Source organism: Urocitellus parryii, chromosome 11, assembly GCF_045843805.1.
Source record: "Urocitellus parryii isolate mUroPar1 chromosome 11, mUroPar1.hap1, whole genome shotgun sequence".
NCBI classification, from domain to species: Eukaryota; Metazoa; Chordata; class Mammalia; order Rodentia; family Sciuridae; genus Urocitellus; species Urocitellus parryii.
Window position 1 is genome coordinate 107,300,277 of NC_135541.1, and position 15,808 is coordinate 107,316,084.

Consider the following 15,808-nt stretch of genomic DNA (forward strand, 5'->3'; position numbering starts at 1 on the left):
TTCTCAGCTCTAGATAAAAATAAGAAGTAAATAGTTTATGCAGTAGCCTCTCCTTTCCTGGTTGGTTCCCATTCCCTGATTACCTTTGAACAGTGTTTTAGGAGCACTGGGTAAAATTCATTTAGTAACCCAAATCTCTTTTGATGAATGGAGTGGTTAGTTAATACTTTAGTATAAATTTATATTCCCTTTGGTTCATTTTCTTTTTCAGTCTTTCATTGCTTAGTGGAAAAACTTTATTTCCACTTCAGTGGATTTCCAGTATTAAGTATAAAAAGATAATAGGTACTCCTGAAATCCTTCGGTAGAGCACACAATTCTGTGCTCACTTAAAATTGATCCTGGCTGCAACCAGTAACAAATATTCCACACTGCAGTCTTATCTTGCAGTGTGGAATATTTGAAACCTTATAACAGCAGTTTAGTATTATACAAAAGTTAAACCTAGTGTTATCTAATTAAAAATAATCAAATTATCAGAAGTTTGAAGAAATTTCTGAGACATATTATTAGAATTAAAAAATTATGTGAAGAAAATAATGTGTCCTTCAGAGTTTGTGAAAATGTTTGAGGAAATCAGAGTATGAGGGAATAACCAAGGAAACTATGACATTTTGAAAACAAAATGTAAAAATTTCAAACATGTACAAAGTAGAGGGAATAGTGTGATGAATCAGGATGAACTTACACCCCACTTACTGGAATTATTAACTAATGGCCCATCTTGTTTTATTTATATTCCTAGCCCTCCCTTCTTTCTCCTAAGATTATTTTGAATTAAATTTCGTATCATCATGTAATTTCATATGTAAGTGTTTTGGTATGAAATATTTTTTAAAAATAGGCTTAAGAATACTGAATTAACTGCAAGCTGCAACAAGCTTTCATTAGAGAACAAAGAACTAGCACAAGAAACAAGTAATATGGCCCTAGAAATCAAGAAACAGCAAGAAGATATTAATGTGAGTTGAAAAAGGAAGTACTGGTAACTTGGTTTTCTTACCTGTAAAATTAGGGGGCTTTTAGATAGATGACCTCTGAAGATTCTTTCAGATTAAAAATAGGATTATTTTAGAGCTGATACTTTGTTTCAGAAGAAAAATGTGTTTATTAATCTGAGATGGTGATAATGGGCCACAGAATGTAGAGGCTACTTTATAGATAAGGTTAATATAATTTTAAGCTTAAGATTTTTATATTTAGTCAATAAGTATTATTAAGTCATAGATGACTCTGAAGGATACTATGATGAGTAAAATAGCATTTCAAGAGTTTATGGCAATAGAAAAATAGTAAATATTTAAGTAACTTAAAATAGCTTAGTACATGATTTATGTTGGTGGGACAAAGTGTTCTCAGATTTACACCATCACTTCTGCCTTGGTGACCTTAAAAGATGAATTCTGAGTACAGTAAGTGACAACAGATTACATTTCTTCAGACCAGAACAATATGAACAAATGATATGAGGCTCAAAGTATCATTGGGAAATAAAAGTTTTGTTAACTATGATATAGAGATTGTTATAATTAGTATAAGCCTGGAAAAGTAGTATGGAACTGTGCAAATTAAGTAGCCCGTTTTCTTGCTTTATATATGAATAAGTTTTATAGTTACAGATAAAGGTTTTAAATATTAATTTCAGTTTTAGTTTTGTTGAAACAAAATAATATAAACAATGTTGATATCTCTTTAGAGTAGCAAAAAGCAACAAGAAAGGATACTGAAACAAGTAGAAAATCTGGAAGAAACAGAAACACAATTAAGGCAAGACTAATGAATTGATCTTGTTTATCTGGAAATAGATTTCGATATTTTCTGTTAACTTGTTATGGTTAATTTAAATTTAACTTATGTTGAATATTATATAAAATACAAAATTTAGACTAAAATTACTGTTTTGGAATCTTGCTTAAAAATAAAATTGTAGGGCTGGGGATGTGGCTCAAGCGGTAGCGCGCTCGCCTGGCATGCGTGCGGCCCGGGTTCGATCCTCAGCACCACATACAAAGATGTTGTGTCCGCCAAAAAATAAATAAATATTTTAAAAAAATAAATAAATAAATAAATAAAATTGTAATTTCTCTTTTATATTTAGTGTTGAAACAGTAAAATTAGATGAAGGTCAATTTTAAAGCATCATAAACCTTCTAATTCTTTAATATTTACTTAAGAAAGTATACTAATCATAATCCAGAAAATTTATATGAAAGAAATTGTAAAAGTTATTTATAACCACATCAGCTATTATAATATAGGAATATTTATGCCCACTCTATATTAAAGGATGGTCTTTGCTTGTAATCATTGATATACAATTTTATTTGTGGTTCTTCCATTTAATATTATTCATGTTTCTAGGTGTTTTCACAATCATCTATTTTTAATACACCAGTTAATCAAGTGGATTAATAATATTATTTAGCTTTTTTTTAGTTTAGAAAGGCAAACTTATAATTCCTGGTACACATTTTATTAGTTTTTGTTTAATGACTAGAAATCCTTATGTCTTCAGAAAATATTACTTATTCATTGAAACACTACCTATCTTATTATATATATCATATTTATTAGATAAGAATTCCAATTACTTTTATGTAATAAAAGTAAAAAGGAATTTTGTATGTTGGCTATGTTTCACTTTATACATTATTTTTAGGCCTTTATAGAATATAAAACTTAGAAAAACATTCTTAACTAATATTCTTATTCGATGTAAATGACTCAAACTACAAGCAATACTAAGCTAAGCACTGTTATTACTTTTAAAATCTAAGTTTCTAGAAGTTTTATTTCTCAATCAATACAAAATAATCTAGTTCACACTATTAACTGCCCAAAAACTGTTTAAAAAACTAAATATTCTTTGTTAAAGAGAAGATTACAAGAAATGTTTTCTATGTTCTCATTTTAAAAAAAAAACAAGATTCTGGTATACATGGGGAATTTAAATACAAATTCTTACATGGTGGCTAAAATCTTTTTTTTTTTTTTTTAGAATTTTTAATATTTATTTTTTAGTTCTCGGCGGACACAACATCTTTGTTGGTATGTGGTGCTGAGGATCGAACCCGGGCCGCACGCATGCCAGGCGAGCGCGCTACCGCTTGAGCCACATCCCCAGCCCTGTGGTGGCTAAAATCTTGACAACTTTTAGCCTGATACAACATAAATCAACAGTTATTATGCATAAACAATTCAAAATTAAAGTTTATAATAGAAATGTCAACAAGTCATAACTACAACACATCAATACTGATGGGTTCCATATACTTCCAGCAGGCACAGCAGATGTGCACATCTGATAGACAGACTGCTTAGAAAATTAAAGCTATCAGAGCTATAAATAAGGAATACATAAATATAAACATAGCAATGCCAAAGCATTAGGGACATTAAAAAAAAGATGCGATGCAAACACATTTGATAGTTCTCTCTGTAAGCCACTTTCCACTGATTTATAAAGCTATGGTTTTATAATTCTTTTTTAAAAAAGGAAAATTTTTCTACACTGCTGCATGCAGTAATTTCACTGTACATTCTTGACTAAAATGCAATCTTCAAATTCTCTTGAGGAATTTGACATATCTCCTCAGGATCTCTCCAGAAAGTCAGCTTGTCATATTTTCAGCAGCCTTTAGTGCTTCAGTAGCCTTGCGGAGTTCCTTAATAACAGATGATAAGGCTTCTTGGTTAATTCCTTGTTCACAAAGCCGTGCACAAATAGACAGTGTTTCCATAAATCTAAGCCAGTATTCAAAATTCTTGAAATCTCAAGCAGAACGTTCACCGTTTCCCTCACCGCATTCAGATTCGCCGCTGTGGTTGCCAACGACCTAGCGCCACTGCCACTTGCCATGGCGGAGGCTGAGGGAGGCTCCGTTTTCATTTTTGAGTATCTAAATTTTCCAGTTTTTCACTATGATAGCTAGTTCTGAAGATTTTTTTTCCCCTTGATTTTGAATTTGATAGAATTTATTTCAAGTGGAAGAATTTATTAGGTCATTGAAGTGATTTAAATGACTTGATAATAAAATGATTTACAATATATTTTATTAGTTGTAAATGATGCAATACAACAAAAATCATATGAAAGTGTTGATTCCAAAATGTTTTGTTTTTGGATTTTATTACTAACATTGATAATTTAAAAGATAAAAATAACACATTGTATTTATGATTTGTAGTTTTAATTTTTTAAAAATACTTTCTTTATTTTTTAGTTGTAGTTAGACACAATACCTTTATTTATTTATTTATCTGTTTATCTATGTATTTATTATGTGGTTCTGAGGAGCAAAGCCAGGGCCTTGCATGCGGTAGGTGAGCACTCTACTGCTGAGCCACAACCCCAGGCCTATAGTTTTAAATTTTTGGATAAGCTTTGGAATTTTTCAGGTTTGCTTCTTAGAATTTCTTCTTTTTGAAATTGTCTTTTTATACCTTTGCGCATTAATCTTTTGAGGCCTTCTTTTTTTTTTTTTTTTTGTTTGGTACTAGAGGCTTTACCGCTGAGCTTCATCCCTAACCCATCTAAATTTTTATTTTCAGACAGTCTAAGTTGTGGTAAGGCTGGCTTTGAACTTGAGATTTACCTGCGTTAACCTCCCCAGTAGGGATTACAGGAATGTATCACCATATCCTGCTTGAGGTCTTTTCTTCTGGACTTATTTAAGCATTAAAAATATTAATCTATTTTATTTATAGCATATATTTTCTCAAATCTGTCATTTTTATTTTACATTAAATTTGATTTTCTTATTTTTGCCATTTCTTTTATACTTAGAAATTTCTTGCCTGCCTGAAGTCAAATATCAATCTTTTCTTTAGTTCTTTTTAAAATTTTTATGTTTATATTAATTTTTCTTTTTTAAATAATAATAAATACTTTAAGCCATTTACTTCTAAACACAGCTGTGAATTTATGATATGGGTTCGATACTCACTTTCCATGTTTATTTTTTCTAAATAATCTGGTTTTGTATTTTAGGTTTTCTTTTAAATTCATTGTTAATCTAGGTGATTTCCAGATATTTTGGAACTTTTGTTTGTACTTGTTTTGAAGTTTTGTTTTTTTTACTTTTGGTTAAAGAATGTGGTCTTTAAAACTTGCTCTTATTTTAAATTATTTGTAATCTTTAGACCTAATATATTATCTTCATAGAATTGTTTGAAGATTATATGAGGCATTATGAATACAGATTTGAGTGTAGTAACTGGCACATAGTCAGTGCTTACTAATTGTTAGTTTGTTACTATTTTCCAGATTTGGAAAGTCATCTTTTATTATACCTATAAAATGATTGCTTTTGTCCTTTTTGCTTAATTTTCTTGTTCAGAAGTAGCTGTTATTTATAGGTTGAATATCTTAATAGGTTGAATATCGTATGATAAGCCACTATACAGTTTGAAGACACATTTCAAAGCGAGGCCACATTTTAGTTTTAAATTAAAAAATTTTATTTTTGCCATGTGGGGCATTGAACTTAGGGCCTCACACATGCTAGGCAAATGCTCTGCAATTGAGCTATATCCCCAACCGAAAGGATGCTTTTTAAAGAGAATTTAAGTTATTTGGATAATTTCTTTTTAACATGCCTATCTTCTATATGGACTTATGGAAGTCTAAATGTAAATATACTTTCCAACAGTAAGAATATACTGATCATAAATTTAACACTCACTTAGAGTTAATATTCTACATTCAGTTTTCAGGAAGCCAGCTGTTTTATACAAACAGTAATTATTTCTCACAACATATTAGTGATAACAAGGGAGACTAAAATTAGAAAAATAGCTTTTAAGTATCCTACTGAGAAAAGCACCATTATTTTCATGTGCAACAGACAGGTTTTTAATTAAAGTATTTTTGGAAGGATAATACATGTATATGGTATGAAATTCAAAGGGACAAAGAAGCACATGGGAAAAGTTTCTTACTCATTGTCTTCCTGCTATCTGGTTTCCCTCTCCAGAATCATCACTATTTTCTTGTATATGTTTTCAGAGATACTTTATGCATATACAGTAATATTTGTATGTGCACATATTTTAGTCATGTAGTTCTTAATTAGAATTATTTGTATTTATAATCCTAATTTATTTGTTTAAAATTCTGGATATGTCTTAGAGTAATGACTAATTTATGACTTAAGAAAACATTTAAAATGAAATCTTGGCTTAAAAAATGTGTTTTTTTCCTAGGAGTCTTAAAAATAGAAAAATGACTATAAAAATCCAGGTGATTAATTTTAAAACAAATATATAAATTAATTTAAATATGGGCATGGAAGCGTGCCTATTGGTATTAACACATAAAAATAGTTACCAAACAAAATGAAAAAAAAAAACAACAACAAAATAGTCAATCATTAAAAAAATGTCAGAAATGAAATAAAATAAAAATTGGATTATATTGTCACTCTTCTGTTTCCTTTTAGGAGTGAACTGGAGTCTGTGAAAGAAGAGCTAAAACAGAAAGGAGATGAAGTTAAATTTAAATTGGACAAGAGTGAAGAAAATGTATGTTATATTTAATAATATGTACTCAGAATCTCAAATCATAAAACACCACCATTATGTCTTTAAAAAAGTGACATATACTGTTGTGTAAATAAGTTGTGATATGGGGACTGTCTTAAGGCATTAACCTTAAAAATATAGGTATAGTATAAATGTATAGATTGTAACTGAAAAAAGTATTATGTTTAGTAATGAATGCTCAATATTTAACATTGATTTACATTTTTAGGCTAAATAAAAGCCTCATGCTGTGGAATAAACTAAGAAGTTCGTGTTATATTTTGGTGAATACAATTTCAACAAGATTTTTTAAAAAGGGGGGCTGGGAATGTGGCAAATGGTAGTGTTTGTCTAGCATATGTGAGGTACTGGATTCAATTCCAGTACTTAAAAAAACGGTTTTTAGGGAATATTATCACAAATTGGAATTGTACAAAATATGTGACATGATTATACAGTGTAATATATAATATACAGTGGGACAAAATTATACCAAAATAGAAAGATCATGCTAGATTATGAAGGCTTTATGTTTTCATTTACTGACAAATTTTATCTACACATATTATTATATATGCTTAGCATTTTTCTGGGTGCTGAGCTGTGTTCAGATATCATTTGCTTTGGTTAGGACAGTTGTGTTTGAATAAAGTCTTTTTTTGGGGGAGAGAATGGAGTAGGGAGAGATGAAAAGCACTAGAATCAGTTGGAAAGCTATTAAAGTTGTCTTGAAAGCTCTGAAAACATTTTGGGGGAAGATTCTGGCCTAGTTCAATTTACTTATTCCTAAGCCAATCATTGTGTCTAGGGGATAGAGTAATGGTTGAAGACTTGAGCTACATACCTGTTCCTGAAGACAAGAGTCAGTCCTCATCAAACTATATGAACTGAGCAGAATTACTGTGGAATTTACAGTAAAGAAGTCCTTGCAGGAATGGGTGCTGGCCAGATCGAAACATAGGTCCTATGTATGGATCCTATTAGAACTTACAGAAAGGACATCTAATCCAACTTTAAATCAGGGCAAGCTTCTTGGAGAAAGTGACATTCAGTTCACTTAGACTAATAGGAATTAATGGTAATTAATTAATTATAGGGATGGATACAAGTATAACAGGAGAATAACAATATTCCAAGTTAAACACACACACATATTATATGGGAACGCCTAAAAGTATGACAGAGAATGGCATATTTAGGCAATGATAAAAAATTAATTGTGGTTGGGCATGGTGGCTCAAGCCTTTATTCCCAGTTACTCAGAATCTGAAGCAGGACAATTGCAACTTTAAGGCCAGCCATGGAAGGTTAGTGAGACCCTGTATCAAAATAAGATTTTTTTAAAAGGGGGGCTGGGAATGTGGCAAATGGTAGTGTTTGTCTAGCATATGTGAGGTACTGGATTCAATTCCCAGTACTTAAAAAAAAATTACTGTCGCTAAAAAGTGGAGTTTAAGATAGTTGTAATAATGGAGAGAGTAGGGAGAGATGAGGATAGATAGAGACAAGGGTGGAGAGATGAGGGTGAAAGATGAAGGTGGATCATTTAAGGAAACATAAGTTATATTTAGGAGTTTGATGTTATTGAAAAGTTTTGTTTTGAGTACTGTTTTAATCATATTAATACTTTAGAAAACTGTAAGACTATAGAAATAGTTCAAGGGCTTACAAATAGGAGTTAGTGGAAAGTAGAGGGTTTATAATGGACCAGGCACATTCTAGGTCCTTTCTGTGTGTTATTTTGCTTAACTAGAATTCATTTTTTTTCTTATTTTATGAATTAGGAAATCAGATCTCTTAAAAGTAAATAACTTTGAAAGGTTACATGACTAACAAGTAGTAGAGCTGGTCTTCTACAATCTGAAGACTATACTATGCTCCCCTTCCTCTCCAAAATCCAATGTTTTCTTTTAACTTTATTAGTTATTCTGAATTCAACCTGCAAATGAGTTTAATGCACTAAATACTTGGTTATGTAATTTAGTACTTAAAAATTTGTGTCAGAGGCTACTACAAACAACAGGCCGCTGTTGTATGTGATAGGGAAACATGAATTTGATATTTAATTTACAAAGTCCTTCATTATGAATTTAAAGTATAGTCTATTTTTGCCAATGTAGAAAATCTTAGTGATGAGTTAAGGAAAAAAACCCAAAATGTATGTCAAATTATTAGCATATTTCTGCTTTCCATGATTGGATTTCAACTAATTTATTGAAGTAGTTTCCAGAAAGAATTCAAATTATAAATACTTTTTAATTTGATTGCCTTACATTTAATTTCATTACATTTGTTTCCCCTGAACTACTACCTTAGTTTAGATATTTATTATTTCATAATATTCTACTTATATGAGTTTTAGTTTCCTCAACTTTAAATTATTACCTAAGAGATAATAATATCTGTTGTGAAAGATATTTGAGTCATTATAAACATTTATATATAATAGTTTTTAAAAGATTCAGGATAAACTGGGAAAGCTAATAAAAATGTTGCAAAATGATTTTGAGCTAAAGTAAGAATGATAAACATTGACATATAAACAATAAGATGATTTCTATTTTTAATTGACAGATAAAAATTACATGTATTTATGGTATGGTTTACGAAGTAATATTTTTATATGTGTGTACATTGTGAGATAATTGAATCAAGCTAGTCATTATATCCTTACGTGTACAAAGATGAATTTCTTTTTCAAAAGGATTCCAAAATAAACTGGGAGAGCTGATAACCACTTTTATAGACATAAAGGACTAAGCTTTAGAATTTCATTTCTAAAAGATACAGAAGAAAATAGAAATTCTGTTAACATTTTTAATGTCAATATTTTCTAGGCTCGAAGCATCGAATGTGAAATTTTAAAAAAAGATAAACAAATGAAGATATTAGAAAACAAGGTATTTTCAAATTGCAAAATGTTTGAGAATGAAAACTTTGTAGCAATATAAGTATTACTGCATTCTTGTGGGCCAGCCTTTATACATTCTGCACAAAGAAATCTCAGTTCTCCTTTGGAGGCTTTGGGGAATGTGGGATTTTTTTTTTTTATTGCAGGTTTCTTTAAGGGACCCTGGATTTATGGGTTTTGTGTAGTGCTTCAAAGAGCAAAGTTTTATTAAAAACCTCTTTAGTTTTCTCTTCCCTTCCCCCAAATTTCATACTCTAAGCAACTTACATTTATTGTAGACACTTAAAATGGCAAAATGCTTTTAGAAATCATCTTTCTTCCATTTCTAAAATTGAGAGTTACAGAAAAATCTTTACTCTTGTTTATGTGAAGTGTTTTTACTTGTCTGGCTATTCATCCTAATTTACTTCTCCCCTGTCTGAACCTCATGACACGGTTGTCCTAAACATTTTCCATATAATTTTCCATATAATGCACAGTCCTCTGGAAAGTGTAGTTCACTTTCTGAAGTTCTGACTTCTAATTAATAATAAACAGCATTTTCTTCTACCTGAAGATTCTGGTAAATAAAATACTTGGTTTCTATGCACAATTTACTTAAGCATAAACTGGGGTAATTTAAAACCTTTTCAAGAATTTCTGGGCATTGTATCAAATATATTTTAAATGTTTTTGAACATTTGGAAAGAAAGAAATGGTTTAATAAAAAGCCATGTAATTTTAATTGACTCCAATTTTGAAGATAATTTAAATTTGAAAGTAGTGTAAGCTTAAATAAATTTGGTTTTCATTATCTTATACAGACAGAAGGAATAGTGTTGGGTTGGTTTAGGATGGGACAGTCAAGATATCCAAAGTTAACAGCTCTTGTCTCCAAGAGACTCATCTCATAGGCAAAGACATCGACAAACTGAAGGTAAAAGGATGGGGAAAAAAACTTATCATTCACATGGATTTCATAAACAAGCAAGGGTTTCTATCGTCACATCAGATAAAGTGGATGTGAAGTCAAAATTAATAAAAAGGGAAAAAGAAGGTTATTTCAGACTGCTTAAGGGAACTGTACATCAACAAGATATAACAATCTTAAATCTACCCTAAACAATGGAACATTTACACATATCAAACCCTTCACAATTTCAAGAATCAAATAGATCACAACACAATAATACTGGGTGACTTTAACAGGCTTCTCTCACCAATTAGTAATTACAATTAATAATTTAGACTTTACAGACATATATAGAATATTTCATCCATCAGTGACTGAATGTACTTTCTTCTCAGTAGCACATGTATTCTTCTCTAAAATGGACCTTATCTTAGGCCACAAAGAAACTCTTAGTAAATACAAAAAAAAATACCTTGTACTTTATCAGATCATAAGAAATGAAATTAGAAATCAATGATAAAATAGAAACTAGAAGCTACTCTAACATCTGGAGACTAAATAATACTCTATTGAATGGTCAGTGATAGCTGAAGAAGTCAGGGATGAGATAAAAAATACGTAGTGGTAAATGAGTACAGTGACAAAACATCAAAATTTTGGGGACACATGAAGGTGGTTCTAAGAAGAGAAAGTTTGTTGCATTGAGCTCATTCGTTAAAAGAACAGAAAGTCACTGAATAAACAACCTAATGGTATATCTCAAAGCCCTAGAAAAAGAACAAATCAACACAGAAAGCAGTAGAAGACAGGAAATAATTAAAATTAGAGCTGAAATGAATGAGATTGAAACAAAAAAATTTCAGAATATCAGCAACCAAAAAAGTTGGTTCTTTGAGAAAAATATAAATTCATAAACCACTAAGAGAAAGAAAACTCAAATTACTAAAATTCGTGATGAAAAAGAACTTATCACCATGGACACTATACAGATGATAATTAAAAACTACTTTGAAAATCTGTACTCCAATAAAATAGAAAATCATGAATACATTGAGAAATTTTTAGAGACATATGACCTACCCAAATTGAATCAGAAGGACATAGAAAATTTAAACATAACAAAAGGAGTGAAATAGAAAACACCATCAGAAATCTACCAACAAAGAGAAGCCTGGGACCGGATGGCTTCTCTACCATACCTTTAAAGAAGAATTTAACATCACTAATTCCTCAAATTATTCCGTGAAATAGAATAAGAAGAACCCTTCCAAACTCATTCTATGAAGGTAGTATCACCCTGATATCAAAACCAAAGACACATCAAGGAAAGAAAACTTCAAACTAATATACCTGATGAACATAGATGCAAAAATTCTTAATACAATACTGGCAAATCACATAAAAATGTATTAAAAAGATAGTGCACTATGATCAAGTGGGATTTATTCCAGAGAGACAAGGCTCGTTCAACATACAAAAATCAATAAACATAATTCATTACATCAATAGATTTAAACATAAGAATCATATGATTATCTCAATAGATGCAGAAAAAGCATTTGACAAAATTCAGCATCCATTCATACTCAAAACTGGTATCAAACTAAAAAGCTGCTTCACAGCAAAGAAAATGATCAATAATGTGAAGAGAAAGCCTATAGAATGGGAGAAAATCTTTGCCACTTGTACCTCAGAGCATTAATCTCCAAGAAATATAAAGAACTCAAAAAACTTAACACCAGAAAAACTCCAGATAACCTAATAAATAAATGGGCAAAAGAACTGGACAGACGCTTCACGTAAGAAGAAATATGAATGGCCAACAATATGAAAAAATGCTCAACATCTCTAGCAATTAGAGCAATGCAAATTAAAACTACACTGATATTTCATCTTACTCCATTTAGAATGGCAATTATCAAGACTACAGGTAACAAATATTGGCAAGGATGTGGGGGAAAAAGGTACACTTATACATTGTTATGGGACTGCAAATTGGTACAACTCTGGAAAGCAGTATGGAGACTCCTTAGAAACTTGGAATGGAATGGAACCACCCAGTTATTCCATTGCTTGGTATTTACTCAAAGGATTTAAAATTAGCATATTACAGTGATACAGCCATATCAATGTTTATAGCAGCTCAATTTACAATCGCTAAGCTATGGAACCAAACTAGGTGCCCTTCAACAGATAAATGGATAAAGAAAATGTAGTATATACACAATGTATATATACACAATGGAAAATGTATATATATGCAATGGAATATTAGTTATAAAGAAGAGTGAAATTATGGCATTTGATGGTAAATGAAAAGATTTGGAGGCTATCATGCTAAATGAAATAAGCCAATCCCCCCAAAATCCCCCCCAAAAGGCCATATGTTCTCTCTGATATGTAAATGCTAACACTCAATAAGGTAGGGAGAGAAGAATAAAAATTCATTGGATTAGACAAAGAGGAACAAAGGGAAGGGAGAGGGATGGGACTAGGAAAGAGTAGAATGATCAGATATAATTTTCCTATGTTCATATATGAATACATGATCAATGTAACTCCACGTCATGTAAAACTGCAAGAATGGAAAGTTATACTCCATGTATGTATAATATGTCAAAATACACTCATCTGTCATGTCTATCTAAAAAGAAAAAAGAAAATTAAAACAGAAGATATGTATTGGTGGTTGGGAGTTGTAAATTATCTTTTTTTTTTCAATTATAAATAAAAGGTCTATGAGCCCTGAAGCTCGTCTTACCATAGTTCCTCTATTTTGAAATATGTGATTGCTGTAATTATTAATTTACTGAACATTGTCACTAAAAATTCAGTAAGGTTTAGTATTGCCTAAAAAAACCCCAGAGTTAATAGCTCTGATATCATCTTTTTAGTATAAATATGTACATTTTTAAAAATATATAGTTATATCAGTTATAAAGATGATTTTTAGGAAAAGTTGGCAAGAGAAAAGTATAGTCATTAACTCTCAAGGGAATAGTTTTTTTTAAATGTCATGTCAATTTTTATTGATCAATCTTTAAATTGTAAAATTATGCAGCTGAAACTAAAATCAAAGGAATTCATGGAGCTTTTATTTAGCATTGATAGTTGATATTTTAAGACATACAAAATTGGTAGAAATACATCTTATTGAGTAACAAATAAGGGAATAGGTTTTGATGGTCTAAAGAACAGAGGACTAAGAAATACATAATATGTACTATCTCTGGCAAAGTAATAAATATCTTCATGATGCTTCAAACTGATGTTCTTTAAATTTGTTCAACATTTATCTGGTGAGACCAAATAAATTGTATTACTAGAAGTTCTTTTTCTTTTTCTTTCTTTTTATTTATTTTTTAGTTGTAGTTGGACATAATACCTTTATTTCACTTATTTATTTTTATGTGGTGCTGAGGCTCAAACCCAGGGTCTCGAACGTGCGTGGCGAGCGCTCTACTGCTGAGCCACAACCCCAGCCCCTAGAAGTTCTTTTTCAATTAAAGTTTGAATAGTTCTTTTTCAAATCTGCTCAATCATCTTCTAAGGCTTCCAATTTCTTATTTATAGTTTCAAGTCTTTAATTTCTCTATATTTATTTTATATTCTGTATATGGCAATTCTAATATCTGAAGTCTTTTTAGGTCTGATTCTGATCTTTGTTCTTTCTTCTGGTTTTTACTCATTAAACTTTAGCTTTTGGGTTTTTATGATTCCTTGGGCTTTTGTTTAAGAGAATTCCTTGAAACTTGGGTTGAAGTTAATAATCCTCCCAAAAAAATTTTCTTGAAAGCATTACTAACCAGGAGCTATTTAAATTCTCCATCTTTAGTTTTTATGGACCATATAGTTGGCATATAAAACCATATGAACCTACCTTATGGTTATGAATTTTCAGCAAAGGCTTCTATTCAAAGACAAGGTAAAGACAAATGAGTTTTCCTTACTGTCCACTTTTATACGGCAGTTTTATTTCTTGTTTATCTTCTCATTGAATGTGTAGTTCTTTGAATTCCTAGCTTAATGCAGTATTGTCTTATTGGATTTCCTACCAGTAGTGAGCCTTATGTTTGTCTTATGTCTTTACTTGGGTGGGTTCAGCAGATATCCTTAGAACAAATGTTAAATTGGTGTTAACCTGAAACGTACTAGTATAAATTTACAGTCATTTAAAACAACCAGATTCCTACTTTTTGTCTTTTATTTTAGAATTATTCTTAGAAGGATCTAAGTGGCCTTTCTGTTACAAATGGAAATACTTTTTATTTTTAATAAATAAAATTATATGAATTTGATAAATAATTATAAAATTATAAAAAGTTTTATATTTGTATAAATATCCCAATAAAACTAATATGAAAATTAGTGAAACATTTCTCACTTATTTAGTTTTTCTTTCTTATTTTTCCTTTGAGTTTTCTGAAAGAGAACATAAGTGGTCTTGGGACATGTAAAAATTTAGATAAAATAAATCACTTGTAGATAGAAACAATAGTGTCATTTATTATTTAGTCTTAGAATATTAGCTGAATATGAATACAGGGGAGTGTTGTAAGAAAAATATTTAACAAAGTGCTTTGTGTTAATGAAAGTGATTTTAAAATTTGTTGAGATTTGTTTTACTTTGATGGAAATTACAACAGCTTACATATCTGTGATGCTTTGGGGCCTCTTAGAAATGCGTACTGTGCTGCTTGTTTGCTTTTTTTTTTTTGTTTGTTTGTTTGTTTTTTTGAGTTGAAGTCTAATTGTGTTGTCCAGGCTGATCTAGAACCCTTGAGCTCAAGTGATTTTCCTATCTTAGACTCCTGAATGCTGGGATTACAGGTGTGCGCCATCATACCTGGCTCTGTGACTCTGTGATGCTTTTGTGGTATTCCAAATATTTCTTGAGCTAATATCTTGTAATCCAGTTCTGCCTGTATCCCCATATTAAATAATCCTACAAACTGAAATATCAAAATTGGTTTATTTGAAATTTTAATGAGAGGAATTATAATTTAGTTAGGAGAAGATAGACTATCACAGTATTCTTCTCTCCCAAATATAAGTTTAAGGATCTCAGAAATGAGAAAGGTAAAATAATAAGGAAGAAAACAAATTATAATTATTTTTATTTCTGAATGTAGCTTTTCACAACTTATTTAATAATATGATTCCAACCTTTTGTATATGGTGATTAAGAGGCACATATTAAAGTAATTGAATTCAGATACTTTTTAAGGAGATTAAGAAATGTTAAACAATCAATCAACAAGTACATGAAAAAATGCTCACCATCTCTAGCAGTCAGAGAAATGCAAATCAAAACCACCCTAAGATACCATCTCACTCCAGTAAGATTGGCAGCCATTATGAAGTCAAACAACAACAAGTGCTGGCCAGGATGTGGGGAAAAGGGTACATTTGTACATTGTTGGTGGGGCTGCAAATTGTTGTGGCCAATTTGGAAAGCAGTATGGAGATTCCTTGGAAAGCTG

General features: G+C 30.6%; 1 protein-coding gene and 1 pseudogene across 1 annotated transcript in view; one reads left to right on the forward strand and one right to left on the reverse strand.

The window, feature by feature from the left end:
* The window catches only part of Sycp1 (synaptonemal complex protein 1), a 114,651-nt gene that overhangs the window by 55,121 nt on the left and 43,722 nt on the right, over positions 1–15,808 (forward strand). Inside the window, exons 19-21 of the mRNA XM_077791408.1 lie at positions 845–962; positions 1,697–1,767; positions 6,441–6,522. Of these exons, the coding sequence (XP_077647534.1) occupies positions 845–962; positions 1,697–1,767; positions 6,441–6,522 (271 nt within the window). The remainder of the gene's footprint in view (positions 1–844; positions 963–1,696; positions 1,768–6,440; positions 6,523–15,808) is intronic.
* Positions 3,612–3,859, reverse strand: LOC113186627 (mitotic-spindle organizing protein 1 pseudogene; annotated as a pseudogene).